At 40.8% G+C, this 21,841-nt stretch overlaps 1 protein-coding gene across 5 annotated transcripts in view; it reads left to right on the top strand.

Annotated features, from left to right (window-relative positions):
- Positions 1–21,841, top strand: part of MEGF11 (multiple EGF like domains 11) — a 266,370-nt gene that overhangs the window by 219,233 nt on the left and 25,296 nt on the right. For all 5 annotated transcript variants that reach the window (XM_071754168.1, XM_071754163.1, XM_071754165.1 and 2 more), the window contains 7 exons: positions 6,685–6,831; positions 9,123–9,257; positions 13,002–13,130; positions 15,427–15,555; positions 16,260–16,388; positions 18,837–18,965; positions 19,134–19,367. In XM_071754168.1, the coding sequence (XP_071610269.1) occupies positions 6,685–6,831; positions 9,123–9,257; positions 13,002–13,130; positions 15,427–15,555; positions 16,260–16,388; positions 18,837–18,965; positions 19,134–19,367 (1,032 nt within the window). The remainder of the gene's footprint in view (positions 1–6,684; positions 6,832–9,122; positions 9,258–13,001; positions 13,131–15,426; positions 15,556–16,259; positions 16,389–18,836; positions 18,966–19,133; positions 19,368–21,841) is intronic.

Raw genomic sequence — 21,841 nt, forward strand, 5'->3', positions numbered from 1 at the left:
AAGGAGAAAAGGTTGAATTTCTGTCAGTGTTTTTGAACACAAAATGCTTGCACACGTTTGCTTCTACTGCTGCCCTTGCTAAGCTGCCTTCTTAGCTCTTGACTTAGGCTGGGAGGGTTTGAACTTTTTTAAGTCAGGAAAGCAACACATTTTTCCCATTTCCAAGTTCCTCCCTTACCTGCTGGTGGTCTGCTTGGAACTTTCCCTTGTTTGTCTCCCTTCTCTGGCTGAAACCATGTCCAGAACTTGAGAAGCAGTAGAAAGGAAGCATCCTAATGGAAAGGAGGAGTGCATAGGACCTGACCTGTTTTAGCACTGCTTTCCTCAAGGTCTGCCCTCTCTGCTAGTAGCACCTTTTCTTCCAGTTATAGTGCACCCTGGAGAATATCCCATGGCAAAGGGAACCAGATGATTCTTAATTTTAGCAAACATTTTGGCTTACCTAATTTCTTGTATGGTAGGTCTCTTGCCTGAAAAGCTCTTATTGCATCAAATCCCTGAGTTGGATGATTCATGCCTGGAGTTTTCTCTAGATAATTCAAAATAGGGGGACGATTAGTGCTCCACAGAGGTGCATTAGGCTGTAAGTATATTACTTTCAGAAAAACACTTACATTAATGGGGGCATAAATCGCCCATGCATTGATGAGTGAGGAGACAATTTAGGGTTTTTCATGGCTGCAGGGAAAGGCTTATTCTTCATTATTTAGGACCAGATCATGGAGCTTTCATTGAGACTGATGGGCTGCTACATGCAGGAGTCTCCCCTCTGGAGCCCACCAGTGGGCAATGCTTAGCAAGGTAAGGCCTTCACCACATCCATGTGAAATTCACAGTTATTTGAGAGCACTTTGAGAACACCACAGAAGTCCAGAGATATGTGACCATGGCTGCTGTTATGTCTGTCAAGTAGTTTCACTGTATAAAAGCAAAAATAGCCTATTTGCAGACTGGATGAGCAGCCATCAATTCTTAATATTTCCATTTAATTTTATGAGACATCCCTTATGTTTTTCTTCTATCAGCTGTCCTCCCCAAGCAGATTTTCCTGTTCTTCAGCATCCCTAGATGCTGAGCTGACACAAATTGTGCTGTGGTGTTTCTGACTGGATCTGAGTCAAATACTTCAGGGTTTGCCTCAGGTAGGAATAAATATGATGATGCAAAAAGCAACAGAAAAGCATCAAGTATGTTTTATGAACTCTTGTTTGTACACTGTCATAACAGCAGATCCAGAGTTAGTCAGACTGTTCAATCTTATTGAATTTTCTTTTCATAGAATCACAGCATTATTTTGATTGGAAAAGACCTTTAAGATCATCAAGTCCAACTGTTAGCCCAGCACTGCCAAGGCCACCAGTAAACCATGTCCCTCAGCACCATATTTACATGGCTTTGAAATTCCTCCAGGGATGGTTACTCCACCACTGCCCTGACAATATTTTTTGGGAAGAAATTTTTCCTAGTATCTGATCTAAACCTCCCCTGGCACAGCTTGAGGCCATTTCCTCTTTTTCTATGACTTGAAACTTGGGAGAAGAGACTGACCCCCAACTCCCTACAGTCTCCTGTAGAGAGCAAGAAGGTATAATTTTATCTTATTACAGAGGCACTAATTTTACCTTTTATACAATGAAGCAGCAAAATATTCACTACTTAGGAAAGCAGGATGATCTAATCTCAAAACCAAAGCTGATTCAAATAGAATTTATAGGGAAAATGTAACAGCAATAAGAGTACTAGGGAAAGAGAATAAAGCTTAACAAAACATGAGCATATGACTGTAGGAACCACTACTGGAAATAAGTGCACCAACTAAGAGGCCAAGGCAAGACTTCCAGGTGACCCCAGTGGCCTCTGGCTCTGACCTGGTGTGAGAGCCACATGCTGAGGAGCCCCTCTGGGAGTGACAGGTTGGGTGGAGATGTGTTATAACTGCTGAAGGGCTGGCTGCAGGTTGGGCAGTGGGGTGTGATGGGGACCAGAGGGATGTACTGCAGGGAAGAGCAGCCCAGCCTAGAGGTGACATCCAGTGATACATTCCCCTACCTCTTTTCAGTACAGTCAGGTGCTTGCTGGCCCACTTCCTGCAATTAATTATCTAAAATAGCCTTGCAGCTCTCATCTTCAGGGTGTTTTCTGCTGTTGGAGAAGTATTGCTACTGTTGTGGTTTTGCCTCTATTGGACTGTGGCAACAGGTACAAAAACCACCATTAAGAACCAGTAATGCCAGAGACAAAAGCTGCCAGGCATGGCCACCAAACTTCAGGCCTCCAACTCTATTGCCTGCATGCATCCAATGCCTATTTATGCATAAAAAAGCTGTTCTTTCCAAAGCTATTCAAATGCCAGAAATAAGAGATTATTATGATTTCATGTCATGTTGAAAGGCAGGTGGAGGAGAGCACAGTGTTTGTGTTGGATTGAAATGTCTGCTGAAATAATTCCTGTCATGGCTAATTGATGTTGCATCTGTCTTTAGATTGTGACTATTGAAAAAAAAAAAAAAAAAAAAAAAAGCTGAAGAATCTTATTCAGAGTAATAATTACAGTTGTACACTGGTGGATATAAAATTAAAGTACATGGAGGGAAGGGAGCTACATCCTATAATTTATCAAATTCCTGCATCCCTGAAAACTAATTAGATGTTGGGCAGCACACAGGCCCTGCTGCAGAGGCTACTGTCAAGGGGATAGCAGTGGTCAAAAATAGGCCACTGATTCCCATTTATTCCATCCATTTTTGCTCTTTTATTGTGTTTGGAGTATTAGTTTCCAGCTATCTAGACTCAAGGCAGAAAAACAATGGGAGGCTTTATTAAGAGTTAGAGACGTAATCCCCAAGCACGAGTACAATTGCACAAGTAAGCTGGAGAGGGAAAAAAGGGATTTCTGCTTACATCTGCCTTTCAGGAATTTCACCCTCCAAAGTCCTTCAGTCAGCTATAGTTACAGGCAGTACAAATCTGCATTGCTTTGACAAACTTTCATTTGAAGCTATTGAAGGTTATTAATGGAAGCAGTATATGAAGTAGCTCTTCAATAGATGCCTTACATCCCAGTTGTATGGCTTGATTTTGGTTTGTTTCTTTTTTTCCTTTTTCTTTCCTTGATGGTTGTGTGGATGCTCACTGAATCCATCACAGCTTGATTTGTAAATTTTAATACTAAGAACCAACTTAACAAATCACCAGACAGACTTGTAGGGAAGTGCATCCTCCCAATGTCCCAGACAGCAGCAGTTTTGCTACTTGGTAATAAACTGTCCTGGAAGGGTCCTTCAGGTAAAAAAGCTTGGAACAGCTCTCCCATGCAGCTGTCCCTTAACATGACCATTCTGGTGGCTTCAGTTCATGCCAGTTTGTGTTTTTCACAGCTTACACAACAGGAATTCAGGTCCTTGGTGCTGTTCTACCCACTGTGTGTGCAAAGGGAGAGGCTGTGGGGAAGGGGCAGTGAAGCCACTCTTGGGACTGTCAGCTAAATTCCACGTACAGAGCAGTCCCAAGGATGGCAGTGGAAATCTTCCTGGAGAGCAGAAAGTGTTTGCAGAAACCCAGTACCCCAAATCTACACTGGGATGTGGAGGTTCATATGTTAAATTAAAAACCCACAGCACACTCTGTTCTTACCTTGTCCCTGCCTTACTGCAGGAGAGTGTGGATTGTCCTTTGCTCACTTACAGTAGATAGCTACAATTTTATGTAAGTTATGTGAATTTAATTTACAATTCACCCCCAGAACTTTGCTTAAGAAGGTCTTGGAAGTGTAATTTCATACTAGTCTCTGTACTTGTGAACCACAGCCTCAGGCAGTAAGATAATTCCCTCGTATCTAGGCAGTAGAGTTCATGTCTAGCACTGCTTCTTGCAGCTTCAAGGACTTCTTCTGATAGGTGTCTTTCTAATTTCTACATCATGCTTGTGAAACAAGGAATTTGCTCATAAATCAGGAATCTGCAGTTGTAGCATGACATATTACAGAGATGTGTCAGCTTCAGCATTTTTTATATGTCTGGAAATTGAAAACTAATTGCTTATCAGAAAGGTCCATCAGCAAGTTCCTAAGTAAAATATTTAAGTTTTACTTTAAAGAAGCTTCCTGCTTTGCCAACTCTTGATTGTAAAGCAGCTGGGAAGGGTGGACTCCACCTTCATGTGCTGTCAAGTTAGGAAGTCATAAGGTCAAGGTGCTTTTCCTGGCACAGTTCTGTGAGATGTGCATCTCCAAATGCAATTTGAACTTCTTGTTTACATTTGCAATTCAGTGTGTGTAGGAGCCTCCAAAAGCAAAGTGAGCATTCCATGAGCATTCACTTTAAATAATATAAAATAACAAAAATTGATTGCAACACCTTCTCAGTTGTCTCCTGAAAAATTATAAATAAATAACTGTTGTAATGGACATCAGTGCCTGCTAGAAAAGGTTTCCTTTTCCCTCTCTACACTGGGTTACAACAATTGGCTTCACAATGACTCATTGCCTTGTTAGGAGCAGGAAGACATCCCTCATTATTCATTACTAAAGGAAGGACTTTGCTGCTGCAAAGAACAGCCACAGCATTCTAATTCAGCTGCCTTTCAAGAGAAGGGAGGTAATGTCACTCTTCCCTAAACTTTGCCGAAAGAGACAAGAAATAAATGCTGTTTAATTGTCTCCATTTATAAATAGCCCATTCACAATGAGAGAATTGGGTTTGGAATGCTGCAGTCAGGGGGAAGAGATGCACATTTTTCTACATTTGTGTCTGAACTTCATTTCTGGGAGCTCGCACTGAGATTCTCAAAACTAGAAATGATTGTATATATTTATGTATAACTGAAAGGCATGTGTTTATTTACAGTTTATTGTATGACTTTTTAATTACAGAGTGCTATAGATATATTACATAAATGCACACACAAACCATTTCCTGTGCAAGTAATCCAAGGAAATATTTGATTTCAAAGGGAGGAGGGAAGACTGTATTAAAATAATAGTTTTTCTTGATTTTACTACTACAAATCTTCCTTTACTTGAATATTAAGCAATTGCACTTGTATTATGTTTTTATTCTATTTTATTGTGGTTTTTATTAAGCCTTACAGCATGGGCCATGCCTCTTTTTTTATAAAGCTGTGATCATGTGTTACTAGAAACCCCATTTCAAACTGTACTTTGGGCAGATGTGGTTAGGATTTTCTAGGAAGCGACGTTATAATTGTGTGATTAATCGTCAGAAAAGGGAAATTTTGGCTCTGCAGTATTTCTTACTGTATTAGCTTCAGAGATTTATAAAACCAACTTGAAACTGCACTGTAAGTGTGTTTATAATGACTTTTAGCTGATTTAATAATCCTCAAAGTTTGGGTGACTGTACAGATCACAGCTTCACAAATGCAGTCCATTACCTGTAGCATCCAGATGACATTATCAGAGGTGGAGGAAATTACTTGGGATTGTATTTCTCCTTAGCATTGCACTAATCCAACCTCTGGCTGAGGCTGGGGCTCTCAGAGCCCTTGTCTGCATTTATCCCATTATGCAGGGAGGACATGTGCATGGATGATAAAGAACATCTTCATGTTGAAAGTCAGGCTGGGGCAAGTCTATACCATCAAATCTTGGTGGCACAGTTGTAAGGCACCTGGTGTGGTAATGTTGTTAAGAAAATTTTCAAACCAGTCTGATTTCTTTTTGCTGTTGTTATCAGTATCTACAGTTTGCTGCCCCTAGTGCCCCTCCCTGCAGCTGGCAGTGCTGAATGTCTCTCTTACTTCACGATCCAGCAAATCTTTCTCAATCCAAGGAGTCCTTGATCAGGCAAATAACTCTGCTATTTGCAGGTATTGCTGCTGTCTTGTCCCAGTGGAGTAAAAGCCTCTTGGACAAGTAATGGTCTGCAGGATCAGATCCTTAGATTGGATTTATAAGTGACAAGCCATGGCACAAAATGGTTTTTAAAAGTCACCAGTTAAAACAAACAATGCCTAGAGCCTCATGTTAAGCTTTCTGGCTCTGTGTTTCTTTCAGTGTTCCCAAGCTTTGCTTTTCATAATAATAAATATCAAACAACAACCCTGGGAATCACCAGGAGCTGGATTGGCAGGTCTCACTCTCTGTTTAACATGCAAATGATCAGCCTGTGCCTACATATGGCCACTTGCTAGATCAGAACTTGGTTCATTAACAAAGAACTTGGAAAGCTCTGGCTGATGTGGGGTATAACAACCCAGAGCACAGTGCTTTAAGCCAGAAAGTGAACAATAAACAGCATAGATCTGAATTGACATGTGTTCAAGAATCCAAATAGTAGATATATTTTTGCAGAACCCTGATTTTTCTTTTTTTCAGTCTTGCAGTTCACAACACTTAAGTAATCAGGCTTCAATCAACTGTGTATTTCCAGACCAGTTATTTAAGATATTTTGTGATTTTAAAGCAATTCCTGACCTTCATCTCTTGGACAACATGCTGAGTTTCTTTAATGGTCCAAAGGACTGAACAGGAGCCCAGGAACACCTATAGGATTCACATCTTTGGCATTTTCTTAATTTTCACTTCATTAAGCAGATAAAAGGGTTGCTATTTCATTTCCAGGCTCCTCTGTTTGCTCTATGATGTACTGTGAGGGATCAGCCCAGCCAGTCTTTGATGAGCAGAGTAAACTGTGTGAATCCTAACATGTACCTTTACATCTCTAGGCATCCACTGTGACAATATTTGCACCCAGGGCCGCTGGGGACCAAACTGCTCCATCTCCTGCAACTGTGAGAACGGAGGATCCTGCTCCCCAGAGGATGGCACCTGTGACTGTGCACCAGGATACAGAGGACCCTTGTGCCAGAGAAGTAAGATTTTCCATAGATGTGGTGGCAGGAGCAAAGCAAGTAGAAATTTCTGACACCACACAGGCAGAGCCACAGGTTTCTGAGCTGCTCCTGACTTCCTAAGGGCAAATGCTAGCCTAAAGAGGTCTTCTCAACTAAGAAGTCAAGACTCTGCTGCATTTAGTGCCTTGTCTTTCTTCTTCTGGCCTTCCACAGCACCCAGAGGCCTGAAAGAAGGAGCCTCAGTTTTACACACAAGCTTGGATTTTATGGATCCAGCAAAACCAGATTTACAGTTCAGTGGTGGTAAATTATTGGATACCTGTTAAGCAGAGTTAGCTCTGACCCATCAGATAGTGACAAGTGGAGGAGCATTGGCTATCAAAACAACATGGCAATGTTTTATATGCCAGAAAAAGCAGCACAGCAGCCTGAAATAGCTCCTTTCTGGTGCTCTGCTGCTACATATTAAAATGTGCCAAGGAGAGAAAATTCCTCTCATTTGCTTTATCTGGGAAGCTGCATTAGTCTCTTAGGGACCCTTATTCATTGGTCCAGACCACACACAACTGTCTTCCTGTGTAAACAAAAAATGGGTTTGTCTTTCTCTTCTGCAGCAGCTCTTGTTCTTCCTGTAAGACATTCTGCATGCCCAGTTCATATAACCCCTTTGATTTCACCAGTTACACTTGACACTGGAACACACTCATCTCTAAAAATAATTTGTAGCTGACAGTTTTTATTTAAAGCCATTATAACGATGACCTCTAGCACTGCTCTAGTTAATGGCCTATAAGCATTTCCATTACAACCCCCAATTTCCAGGTGCTTCAGCATATCTATATAGCTGTAAAACCTCTCTCCAAGGCTAAAATGTGGTGCTCAGTGCTTCAGGGAATTGGGAAAGAAATTGTTTTACAAATCTGAGACCTTAAGAGTGCAAAACTTCCAGAAGTTAATAGTTTCTGACCTTTCTGAGATGAAAAAAAAACAGCTTAGTTTTATCAGCTGATGGCATGTAGGCTACAAGAGGCAAACCATGCCCCCAGCTTGCAACTCCAGTAATCAGGCTGCTCCCTAAGGACATTTGCTGAGGACCTAATGGGGACAAACTTTCCTCCCTACTGGGGTGACAGCAAAGGGGTTCTGTGGATGCTTCTGCTGTTGCCTCATGATGCTGAAATATGTGTACGCAGCCAGGGAATTCAGCTTGCTCCCACTTCTTCTTTGGGATTCAGGCTCAGTCCTTCTTTGTGAAGAGGCCACCTCTGTAGGTGAAGGCAGCCTTTAGTTTGCTAAGTTTGCTCTCAGAATCTTTCCCATTTTTCTCCTGGAAATTCATTCAGAGGCAGAACTTAGCCAGGACTGAAGATGATATGCAGCCAGCTTGTTCTGCCTGTGTAATCGGGATTACATGAGACACTTGGATAATTTACTGCTCTTAAGCCTGCAGAAATGTCTCCAGGAATGGTCCAGGTTGTTTTATAGCTAGTGCATCACCAACAAACCTGTCAGCCAAGTTCCAGCTGGAAGTCTGCAGTAGTGCAAGAACCTGACACCCTCTGTGAACAAATAATAGTGAAAAAATAGAGTGAAAAAATAGAACACACATGATACAGTAACCACTGAGCCAGAACTGTGTAAGAGAGAGTCACAGGGGTAAAAAAAAAACATACAAAGTCATTTTTACAGTCACTGCAATTTAACAAGTCTTTGTGCTTACACATAGCACTGAATGTTTGGACAGTGGCTGTTTTTTTTTTCTGCACATGCTTAGAAGCAACAATGTGAGTTCCTAAGAGATACTGAGCTGTAATCTTAACCCTGTACCTTATGGGCAAATTCTGTAATAATTTCAATCCAGGTTTTAAGTAAATCAAGCACACAATTCATGGCAAGTTTATTCAGCTATCTGGTGTGCTTACGGATGCAAATCAGGTGATTCTGTATGCTGTTACCATAATTACCACTTCTAAATTCTCTTCATCACTGATGGGTGCTGCTCCTGCAATTAGATGTGTAAACTGACTGTCCCACCTGAACACAGGTACTGCCCCTAATATGCTTAGAAATCAGCTTTTGACATAGTTGTTTAAATGCAAAATACTGAATATTTCCTAATACCTCTCTTCTGATTTCTTAGCTTACTTTCCTAAAGAAATGATATTCTGAGTTTCTGTTGTCTGTGCATACGTGTGTTCCTCTTCCTGCTTATCCTAAAAGCATTGGAATATTTTTTGCCAGGTATTAACCATATCTGCCAGTGGGCTATGAGGTCTCAAAAATCTTAATCTCTCATGTTTTATCTTCAGTTTGTCCCTCTGGCTTTTATGGACACCACTGCAGCCAGCCATGCCCTCACTGTGTGCACAGCAGTGGGCCTTGTCACCACGTGTCAGGACACTGTGACTGCTTGCCAGGATTCTTTGGCACTCTCTGCAACCAAGGTACTAAGCCCAAGACCCCCAGGTGTCACCTCCTTTCCTACATTTCTGTGTCTAACTTTGCAGCAAGACTGTTCACAAGGTTCCTACCTTTTTTTTTCCTTGTTTCAGCAGTTTAGATCACAAGGAATTCTTTTCTTTAGAAGTAAAATGCAAATAGGTACTTAGTCACCCTTTTGTAAATAGGATGTGCTGCTCCTGCTTTCATAAATAAAACAGGTTTGCTGCTCCGTATTGAAATGAATATGGAATGAGACACCTGCTGTAAATATAGCAGCCAGCTAAAGGTTTTATTTTCCTTTCTGCTAAGCCTCCCCTATCCTAAATGTTGATGTCACCCTCATGCACTCTTCCTCAGCAGGAGGTGAAGATGGTAGTTAAGGTAAAGGCCAGCTCAGGTACAGAAGCTCAAACCCTGACTTCATGTGTGGAACCTTATTTACACTGTCTAGGACCTGACTGGGAATAGCTAAAATCATGGGCACTCAAACACAAGTGCAGGAGACTGAAAAATTTGCAGTGAGGCAGGGAAAGTGAGATGATTTTCACAGGTGAAGAGCAGTTTCAGCTCATCCAAATGTCCATCACCTTTCCATACCTTTGAAAGTTACTCCACATTTAACCGTGGGTTCCATTTCCAGCCTTATCCTAAAAGAGGCTGCAAAATCATACCAGTGTTCTGCAGATTCTCAGTACATCCTACTGTGGATATTTTCCACACCCAGCTTTAAAAGAGATTATTTGTAATGGCTACTGCCCTTGTGAAGTCACCAAGTCTGTCAAAATGGAATGGACACTTTTTAATGACCTGCTTTGCAGTAAGTTAGAAACTGCAGACAGAGCTTATGCAAAACCATTAAAGATAGATTAGGTATAACCATGTTTTATTTTTCCTGTGCTGTATAGTCAACTAATAATACCAATTAATCTGTTAAAATGAACATATTTCAGTGAAATTGTCCATTTTATGTGAAAGGTTAGCCAGATTTCAAAGCATAAGCAGGGCTAATTATCCTCTTAAGAAAACTATTTTATTTTTGCTCAGATGTTCAGCACTCCTGGTTTTACTTTGAAATGTTGATCTACCCACCAAATTAATTTTAAAATATTCATGTCCTAATTAAAATCAATTTGTGTTGCAGTTTGTCATAATGAGTTAGCATGTAACTTTATTTTGTAGAAAGAAAAAAATGCTAATTAATATTTTCCATTAGAAAAACGTGAAACAGAGATTTTACTGGGGAATTTTCATCTCCTTGTGGAGATGTGCTGTCTCTTTTCTGGCAGTGGGAACATTCTTCCACCAGCAGCACATGCATGTGGGGAGCTGTGTCACCTCTGAAATGACACAGATTGACATGGATGTACTCAGGATTCTGAGCATCAAACAACTGAGCAGCTGTTTTCTTAGTATCTACCAAAATCATGTAGCAAGATGGATTGATAATAACTTGTTATCACTGCTGGAACACACCTGACATCCCACAGGGACTTTCAGAGTCCCACTTCAGAGCTTTTAGAGCTAATTAACATCACTATCTGCATCATACAATCAGATCCCTCCTGAAGAAATTGGTGCTAGTCCTCACTTTACAGCTTTGTTTAACCATGTCTGAGACATTTGAAAAAGTGCTTGTGTTGGGTTCTCACAACTTTACAAGAGAGTGGCTGTGTCAATCCACAACAGGGTGACTTAAACTAATGAGAACAACCATTTTGGCAGGGTCTGTCTCTAGTCCTGTGTTGTCATTCTGGAGGGCATCCCACTGTTTCACTGAGACAAGAAGTGCTCACACAGCAGGAACCCCTCTGCTAGCTCTCACTGTCTGGAACCAAAACATTTCTTCTCTGAAGTATGTCTTGTTGCCTTTGTCAGCACTGGTGTTTAGATCAGAAATCTTTTCCTGATTCATTAGTATTCCATGTTGCAGTGCAAATCACCTCCTATTTTAAGTAAGCTTTTTGAGAACTACTTTTCTGTACATATAAAAAAACCCAGCCTTCATTTATATGATATGATCTATCTCCATCTTAAAGATGCAATAAAAATATTGCACTGAGCTGCTCTGTACAGATAACTGGACCTGGATAATGGTGGAGCATGTATGAGAACATAAGCTGATAGATCATTTCAGTTTTTGCTCTTCTGTGTTATGATTTCTTTCCTTCTCTCTCTTTCTGTCTGTGTATTATTCTTTTCATTGTGTTTGTGTATTGTGTTTAGTTTTATCTCTTTTTAGTTAGAGAAATAGTCTGTTTAGCACATCATTTGAAAACCAAAACCAGCTTTATCCACCCCTGCAGATAAGCCCATAGTATACAGGAATGCATGCAGGAAACAATCGTGGGCACATTCTTTGCTTTCTGCAGTAGTAAGAGTAGAGGACAGCATATTGTATAAAAGCAGATGAATCACAGCTCAGGGTTTCAATCTGCAGCTGAATCAAAGTCTGGATAGATTGAGGTCACCAGTAGAGACTACATTATGAGAAAATGTGAGTGGCTGAAGCAGTAAAAAAGTTGCATAATGCAGGGAAGTGCCTTAATCACTTTTTTGACATCACTATTAGTTACCAGGATACAAGTCCAGTTCCATTTGTTACATTCTTTGCAAAGATGGACTGTATGTTTTATCTTGTTTTAGAAATGCATCTGTTTTTGTCAGGGAACACAGCCAATAAGCACACAGAAATTAAACATTTCATTCATTACTGAACAGAGCTTTCCATCAACGTTAACATTAAAGATTTCCAGTAATTTGGTTGGGAGGTTGAGGATCTGCGTGTCTATTAGTTTCATGTCACTGTGATTGGGCTGTTATAAGATGACTCTGAAAAAAAAATTTAGAGTTTCTTTTCTTCAAAATTCAGGAGTAAGCTAGGTGGACAAACAGGAAGAGATGGTTTTGTTAGAATGCAGCACTTCTGTTTAACAGCTCTCATCAAACATAGATATAATCTTTGGAAACCACATTTCCAACCTCATTTTACATATATTCCAGCAAAGGAATATGTGGAAAGGAAGAGGTGGATGGGTGCCAAAAGACAAACATGACATTTCAGCAATTGGATAGGGTCTTTATTTTTGGGAGTAGTCTTCCACCAGACTTACAAGGTAAAAATATTTATGCAAGTGGAAGTCTTGTTCCTGGCTTTGAATCTGTGAGATGCTGGGAGGCTGCTTCCCACCAACACTGCTGAAAGCTGATCTTCAGCAAAGCCTGGTGTGTCCAGCACCAAAGGCACCTTTCTTTCTCACCACTGTTTGGTCCAGAAGGAGTCAGGATGGTGACAAGGTCGGTGCTCCAGTGTAATCCATATTGCAGCACTAATGGTGCATTGTGTGGTGCTTGTGGGATGGCAGGGTAGGGACTTCCACTCCTTCAGCTGCTGCTCCACTGTTCTCCTCCTCTCCCAAGAACCCCTTTTCTCTGCTTTGTCTCTCCTCTTTTCATCTTTCCATAATGCCCTTCAATAATTACAACCTTCAAACTATATTAGATTCATTTTCCAGCAGAAAAGTGGATTTTGAGATTACTTTTTTCTGTTGTTTTTGTACCTGGGGTGGAAGCAGAATGGACTTGAGTAGTTTCAACTTTTTCGTTTCCTTGCAGAAGAATTTTTCCCGTTTGACTTAAGCAAAGAAAAACGTTGTAATTACTTTTAAGTCTAATTGCTAAATGTTAAGTCCTGTGACTTCCTCATATCCCTTATGAAGACCCCTCAGTGAGCTGTCTTATATTTTCAGTCTGTCCCAGTGGAAAATATGGGAAGGACTGTGCAGAGTTCTGCCAGTGCACCGAGAACGGGACCTGCAATCCTATTGATGGATCGTGCCAGTGTTTTCCAGGCTGGATAGGGACAGACTGCTCACAGAGTAAGCAAAATGTTGTTTTTCCATCTCTGCTTTAAAATGACATATTTTCTGGTTTAGTGTTTTCTGGAAGTTAAAGACAGATTCTGGGGAAATCCCTGAAGTATTACAGCAGCCAGTGCCTTGCTCTCTTTATAGTGTATTTCTTTTAATTAATCTTAGTTAGCTTTGGCTTGAGTTAATTTCTGTATTTGGAATTTGCAGAAGTTGTTACCAGCTTATATCACAGGAAAGGGAGGTCACAAGCTCTTATCAAAAAAGGAAAGCTCCATGCTTCTTTTTAATTTCCATCTGGATTCCCTTTTATTTATTTCTTGAAATAATTTTCTTTCAGCCATTACAGTAGAAATTATTGAGCAGTAGATGTTTTCATGTACCAAGCCCCCCAGAACTGAGAAATTAGGTAGCTGAAATATTTCTATTAAATGTAATTTAATTGTAAAAGTCAGTGTGGGCTTGGAGGGATGGAGGATTTCTTCTTGAAAATTGCCCAGGTAGAAGATTGGCATTTGCTGATCCCAAAGTGTCATTTCCTGAGAGCATCCCTTAATTGAAGATAGATCACAGAGGAAAGCAATATCCTATCATTCAGAACTGTTACTTCATATTCAGGATACAACTAGCATATTAGACAGCATTCCAGAGTAAAATATATTAAACTTCAAGTGATAAAGTAGGAGTCGGATAAAAAAAGACATCTGTAATTTTGCTTTTATTGTGTGTCTTCTACAGGCAGAATATTGCTGTCACTCAGAAAAAAAAAAAGAAAAGAGACTGAAAGCTCCTCAGATTCCTCATTATATTTAGCCAAGTAATTGGGAAATTACTGTTAGTTTCTGTTAACCTTGAAAAAAAAAAAAGATGTTTTTTCTTACAGAATGAGGCAGTCCAGTTCACAGCAACACTGCCCAGTTTGGCAGGCAGCAGGACGTGGTGACAGCCACTTTGTTTTGTGGATGAACAAAGTGGGAACCTGACTGTTTTTGTTAGTTACCCTCTTGTAAAGAAAGTGTAAATCTCCCAAGGAGAACCTGGCCTCACCCCAGGCTCCTGGTGGCACCTGGCCTCACAGATTGGTGCTGAGCTATTTCAGTCAGAGCTCCCTCCACTCCAGTTAACCTGGAATGACCGAGAGATGGAGCTGCAAAGGAGATAATTTTAGCTCCAAGTCCAGAGACAGTTCTGGAGACACTAACAGCCCCTGCAGCTCTGGCTTACAAAGGCATTGTAGAAGTATTTCTGGTTGCTTATAGCAAGAGTACTTTAGGCCAAATCCTGTTCAGCTTTACATTGTCTGAGTTCAGTGACCTTTTGTTTGATTTACGTCATGGCAGGGGTTTTTTTGCTATTCATTCTGGCTTTAGAGATGTCTGTTATATGCCAGAAACTTGCATTTATTGTCAGAAATGGAGCCAATGGCATGGAAATAGGCACAGTTTCTGTACTTTCAGGTTTCCTGGGAACTCTGCCTTATTAATTCACATCTTTTAACAGGAAGCAATGGAAAGCACTTTCTAAAGCAGAAATATAGATGTTAAAGGTTTATCATAATTTTGGATCTTTTAGTCTGGCACTGATAACTGTAACTTACTGCATTCATTTTTTGGAGGGAGGCTTAAAATAACTTTTGAAAATGTATTAATATTGTACTTGTTGAAATATAAAATAGACCTGGGGATTTTAATTTAATATTAGCCCCATCAGCCAAAGCAATCTTATTCTGTGGATGGGAATTCATCCTATAAGAAGTGTTCTTTCCATTTTACATAGCTGGAGTGTCACTCTCTGCTTCAAGTGAGTGGTGGTGATTTGAGAAGCTGATCACATAGCAAAAAGTAAACCATGAGTAGCTGGGCTTGATTATGCAAGAACTCCAGGATTTCAAAAAGACAATTAAATTACCTTGATATTTTAAAACCCTGCCTAAATTACCTTCACAGATAATGCCAATAGGCAGGGAGAGGGGCCAGAGCACTTAGATGTAGTCCAGGGTGACTGTTTCAGTGGTGCTCAGTGTACATTTGCATCAGAGACCTGATCCTGCCACCTTTGTGGGAAGAAATCCCTTCTGCCAGGGCTTGGTGGCATGGCTGAGGTGTCAGGTTGGCACCTGGGTTTGTAAAGCAATTGTCCTGGCATCTCTGCAGCCGTGCCAAGCTCTGCAATGCAAAGTTCTGCCTTTGCTGGTGTCTTTGCCAGGCTCTCCCTTTCCTGTTGCTCCTCTGCAGCGTTAACATTGCTTTTTCTTTGTCTGGATGGTTTTGTTTTATCAGCTAACAAATCTCTTCTGTTTTCATAGCTTGTCCCACTGGTTTTTGGGGCCCTGATTGCTTTCATTCGTGCAACTGTCACAACGGAGCAGTGTGCAGCCCTTACGATGGAGAATGTAGATGTACTCATGGCTGGACCGGGCTCTACTGCACTCAGCGTAAGCCTTTCAGAGCCACTGTTGTGCCAGGGAATCTCTCAAAGTAGGTGCTGCTACCTCGTGTCTCTTCCGAGTATTGCAGTCTTCCCTGGTAAACCCCTTCCTGCTTTGGGATATCTTTGTATCACCCCGAAGAAACAAGTCCTGAAGCTTTTCAAGGCGTTTTATGCCCTTGGCTCTCGATAAAAGAGGGACTGATCGTTGAGATTACTGAGTCATTGTCAGAATTTTCAGTCTGTGTCCCCGATGGTTAAAGTCTCAGTATATAGGGTCAGATTTAGGAAAATACTGGAGATTTCTCATCCTACTAGTAGTAAATTATCAGCACTGCATCAAAGAGGTCAGATTTTGGTGAGCCCTTCAAGAGGGCTCTTTCAATTGCAAGTAATAACTTGATCTCTGGCCTTTTAGAGACTTGTGTTTAGCCATCTCCTTCACTTCTTGATAATGCAGTGTGTCTACATGGGTCAAGTTTTCATTCTTCTGAAACTTTAAAGTGGCAATTCTGTAAGAGATGAGAAACACTCCTTCAAGAAAATTGGCTGTCATAGCATCTCTGCATTGAGATGATCAAAAGAGTGCTATTAAATATACAGAGGCTGAAAATCCATAGATTTAGAGGCCTACACATTTTGTGCTGATAATGCATCTGAGTTTGTGTTTCAGCTTATTTCTTAGTCTTCCCTTATTCTGATTCCTGAAAGGTTGCCCAGCTGCATTTTATGGAAAAAACTGTGCCAATGTTTGCCAGTGTCAGAATGGAGCAGACTGTGACCACATCACTGGCCAGTGCACCTGCAGGACTGGCTTTACAGGCAAACAATGTGAGCAGAGTAAGTAGCAACAGGACTTCATTTTAGTGTTTCTCCAGGGTGGGGGTGTGTTTCACAGTTCTTTGCAGAAATATGCTCTTAAATGAGGTGCTGATGTCAGCAAGACAGAAACCCCAGGCTGCTTGTGTAATCCACTGGGAGAAGGCATCTTTGGAAGGCTGGCCAGGCTGCTTAAGCATAAAGAAATGCAGTGAATCCTCTGCAAATTAGGCCTTTCTATTCCCAGCCTGAAGTTAGGGGAGATGAAAGCAAGTCACTGCACTCAGTCCTGACTGGATGGAGCCTTCCCAAACCACTTGTACCTAATTAATAGAAAAATACAAGCTCTGTGTTGCCTCACTATCAGTGCTGAGAGCAACTGCATCAGCTTTCCCTGGGCATGAAGGAAGACAGAAGAGTTAAAAGAAAGGACTGCTTTCTACTCTCTGTCTTCCAAGAAATAATGGGGTTTCCTTACACAAGTTATGCTCTAGATGTGGGTCAAATAAAGATTCATCTTTGCAATGGAAGCAGAGCAAGGGAAAAAGAAGTTGCTTGCTATTTTTGGAAGGACCTGCATTTACCTTGCATAGTGAGCAAGTGTTTAACAATGAACTTCAGTCACCTTGTGAGGGCACTGGCATCTTACTGTAATTGTTGTCCATCTCTTGGTGACATATGTAGCACACTGTGCCAAGTGGCTTCGTTAAGAAGAGAGAATTAGGGGGGTGGAAAGTGTAGCTGAATAATTACTTGTTTGTCCTGTATAGTAAATCAAAAGAAAATTCTCACACTGTTACTTCAATTCTAAATTCAGGGTGAAATCTGTCTTGCCTTACCAAGGCACTAATTCCATAGGATTTTGTTCCTTTTTTTTGACAATCAGGTAGTACACTAACATTCCTGCTAGATATGCAGGGAAAAGGCCTGCCTCAAAGCCTCCTGACTGCCTCTGACTACATGGATCTTTATGAAAGTATTTGTACATGTGACTAAATTCATGAACATCTTTTATTTTTTACTTGCATTCAGCAGAATATGTATCTTGGGACCAGATTTGGATGCCTATGTGGGGAATACATATTGCACCACTCTAACTCCATAAATGGCCAATTTACTGTGGATTTGTGTATGCCCTTTCTGCAACCATAAATAAAATGGGGGAAAAAGTTCCATAGTAGAGCTGCATCATAGCAGATTTTATACAAGAAGCTACATTTATAATTTGACCTTGGTACAAAACCCGAGACTTTCTTTTCTAGCAAAACTACAAATGTATTTATTTATTTGGTTTTCTACTATTTAATGAAAAAGTATCTCTTCACTAGGACTCCTTCCTTCTCAGAATCCTGCTGGATGTGCAGTCACACTGCACTGCAGATGAAATGCCTAGAGGCAGACATTGTTTCTGTACTGCAGTCCAAAAATTAAGTTCTTATTAATTTAAAGTATCAGAATGAGCACTAATTATTCCTTGTTGGGGACCTGCAGATGAGAAAAAAATATGTTAACACTCACTACAAATCATTATACAGATTCTGGCTACTGTTCATCACTTAATATTAAATTTTGGCTACTTGAAGTCACTTAGATACCCACACTGGGAGGGAATCATCATGCTATGCAGAACATTTTCAGTGTCATACAAGAACAAACATCTTAACAGGTATCCTAAAGAGTCGTAGCAAGTGTGCATGGTTCAGTAATGCATCTTCTGTATGGAAATAAGTAGGCTTTGACAGAAGTTGTTTCTTCCATTTTTTTATTGAATAGTGCCTCAAGAAGTACAGTAAGCTGCCTACAGATTTATTGTAACAGCCCATCAGGGTAATTGTATGAATACATTTCTCAGCTGAACATTCAATCATTTTATTTTTGATGGAAATAAAAATACGGGGTGGAAATTCCTTTTGTACTAGGAATACTAACAGCAGCAGAGCAAATCAAACCATTCAGATGCTCTGTTCTGTAATACCATCTACAATGTTATATTCACCTTTGAGCACTGGTGGGGAGAAGTATGAAAGCATGGGGGATTTGTTTGGTAAAAGTCAATTGTCTTCATATAAAGGTACATTAAATTTTTCTTTACAACTGCCTCCAGGAAAAAAAAATGCAGAGTTGGTGGAGAATGCTGTGCTCTTTTAAGGTGTTGCTTATGGCTTCTGAGCTCATGACCTGCTAAATTCTGTATGCTTGTGATAACACAGCAAGGCTTTTAAAGTGTCTATATGTATTATTGGTTTCATCCTTGTGATGACTTTCCCAGGAAGTTTCAGCTTAGTAAGTAATACCTCAATGAAATGTACAAGAAATACATTCATCTCCTGCTTTAAAATAATGGTATATCAGTAATCCTAAAGACTATGAAACCAGGGAAGCTTTTCTACTGAATTTTCCATGGCAAGCATTTCAACCCATTCCTCCACAAAGTAGAATCCTTTCCAATCTTTTTCTTTGGCTTCCCAGAGTGCTCACCTGGAACATTTGGTTATGGTTGCAAACAGCTCTGTGAATGCATGAATAATGCCACATGTGACCATGTCACAGGTACTTGCTACTGCAGCCCAGGCTTCAAAGGAATCCGATGTGATCAAGGTAAAGTAAAACTCTCTGTAAAATCTCTCTCTTTCCTCTCTCTCCCTCCTCCCACCCCCGATGATGTACTTGCTTTAAAAAAAAACAAAAAAACCCAAAAAAACAACAGTATTTCAAGAATGAAATGCATGATTCAATTTACAGTGTGTTATGAATTACTTTTAACAGCGGCTCTTATGATGGAAGAATTAAACCCCTATACTAAAATTAGCCCTGCTCTTGGATCAGAGAGGCACTCAGTGGGAGCAATCATTGGAATTATTGTTCTCCTTCTAATTATTATGGTCTTGCTGGCACTGTTTGTGTGGTATCGACGGAAACAGAAGGAGAAGGGCCATGACATGCCAAGTGTATCTTACACTCCAGCCATGAGGATGACTAATACAGATTACTCACTTTCTGGTAAGGGTCTTTTTATGTTAATCAAATATAGACTCATATTCCTGTATGTTGGGGAAATACAAGTTTCTGTGATGTATAATGTGTTACTGAACCTCAAAAATAATGACACTCGTGTTCTTCCCCTGAAGACCATGATCTCTTAACACAGCAGGGACAGGAAAGCAAATAGAACTTAAAACTCAATTTAATGCTTTATATATGAAGATACAGGATAGATCTAGGCAAGAAATAAGCTGCATGCAATACATCTCTTTTCTAAAGCCAGCTGCCTTCCTATTGCAGTGCAGGGTTCTCCTTGTCTGCAGCCTTTCAAAGATGAGTTTTTTCTTTGCTTGAGGAACTGGCTTCACTGGGTCAGTCATAAGCTTTTGGTTTTGTCCATGTTGCAGCTTGTAATCTGTCTCCTATTTGTTGATTAAAAAAAAAAAAAAGTCATACTGAGATCACATTTCTTGCTTCTTTCTATCTTCTGCTATTGCTATGGAGGACAGCTTTTCTTGACAGATTGGCTTAACATTGGATGTGATCTTTTTTTTACCACTGTCATCCTTCTCCATCTCTCTCTGGCTAGTATCAGATAGGATGCCAGAAAGTAGGTGATTTTACATCCTTCCTCTTTCCTCCTATCCATCTCTAGTGGGGAGCCCTTCTGGGCTTGCTGCCCTCTGCACTTTGCTTCATTTCCCTTTAAATGGCTGAATCTGTGAGTCTGAGTAATTAGAACCTCCTGAAACAGGCAGAGGTTGGCTAAGTAGCACCTCTGCTTTCCCAGTCCTGCATTGCCTTTTTCTTTCTGCTTCCAAGTCTAAGTGCAGGAGGCCCAGCCACTTGTTGCTGGCTCTGACCTGGCTTCTGTGCTGTCTCCAGGTGGCAAGGCTGGAAGCTTCTGTCTGGATTTCCCTGCCCAGGACACATCTGGTAGGAAACCTCTCTTACCAAGGCACTGATATCAGTGCCTGGGTACAGCCAGGGCTTCATCAAGGAGCTTTTTGACTCCATTACTCCACAAAACCCTAGGACTTCAGTCCCCACATCAGGGACATGGTTTTCTGCAATGATCAGGGCCTGTCTGCTGAGCACCACTGCCTAAATTCATATTGAGAGCACTGATGCCTATCTAGAGTATTCCTGCTTCTGATAGCTACAGGATTAAAAAAAAATAACCTTGGATCTCCTCCCATTGCCTTTTATTTTTGAATTTTAGCTTTGCAGGCTCTTGCTTTAAGCTGCCCGTTTGGGTAAGAAATGTAGGAGAGTGTTGCCAGATAGGGCTGACTGATCCTTGGCTAGTGGCCAGCACAGTTTGGCCTGAAATTTGTCATTTCAACATCATTTGAAGAGCCAGACCCTGAACATGCAAATGACAACAGTGGCACAACTCAGCAGCAGTGAGGCTCCAAGTTCAGAGAAAGCAGATCAGGGCTGCTGGCATGGAAAAATGCCCTGAACTTTTCAGCAATTATTTTCTCTCATATTGGCACTTTATCCATTTATTTACAAAGCCTGCTTACACCTCATTTATTTCTGTGCTTTTCTAGTTGATGTATGTGGAACCCAGCATGCTTAAGAGGCACAGCTTACAAATTTCAAAATAAGGAGAGGAATATTGCTGAGGTTGGGAGTTCCTGACTGGAGTAATTGAGCTTCTCCCTTCAGACAAGGGAACACAAATCCCACGGTTGTTTTTTCTCCATATTTTACCATGAATAGAGATTTAGCAAATGAACCTGATGGTTTGCCAGTCTGACACTCTGCAAGAAGTCCTGAAAAAAGGCTAATGCTGAGAAAGGATACTTTTATCCTTCAAAGGTAATACAGACAGATGACTTTTCTCCTCAGACACACAGAGGAAGCCATTACACTTGAACACCTTGGCAGCCCAGGACTGTCTTTGCAGGTTATGTCTCTGTGGGCCTTACATCTCCATATGCAAATGTTCTTCACATTCCTTTCAGGCAGAGCCATCTATCCCAGAGCTCTTGATTCCACAGGATACATAGGTACTTACTGAAAAAAAAACCTGTCTTGGGGACGGCTGAATTCCTAGATACATTGTAAATATCTGACTGATCACATCCATCAGCTGCATTGAACTTGGGATCTCTTCTGGTCCTTGAGCAACGTCAGTGAATTTAATTCTTGCCCTTGTGGCACTGCAAGTTATCAGTTTGTAAAAAAACCTTAAGTACCAAGTCCTCAAAATCCTGAACAGCACCAGGTCAGTGGTGTTGTATGGGCTTCTCTAGGAAGAAACTGGATAATGCTTCCTTCCTGTTCATCTCAGTCAGTGATGGGGATGCAGAGACTGGGGCTTTCCTATATTCTTTATCCATCTTTGTGCAGTCCTTGTTGCAGTATAAATTTTATCCCTTGGGAAGCTGCAACTGAGTGGGGTCAGCTGTCTCTTTCTGGAGATCACAAAAACAGCTTTCTTCATGTCTCACCCTAAGAAATTAGAAATAATTTGCTCCATC

This window comes from Heliangelus exortis, chromosome 11 (genome assembly GCF_036169615.1).
Source record: "Heliangelus exortis chromosome 11, bHelExo1.hap1, whole genome shotgun sequence".
NCBI classification, from domain to species: Eukaryota; Metazoa; Chordata; class Aves; order Apodiformes; family Trochilidae; genus Heliangelus; species Heliangelus exortis.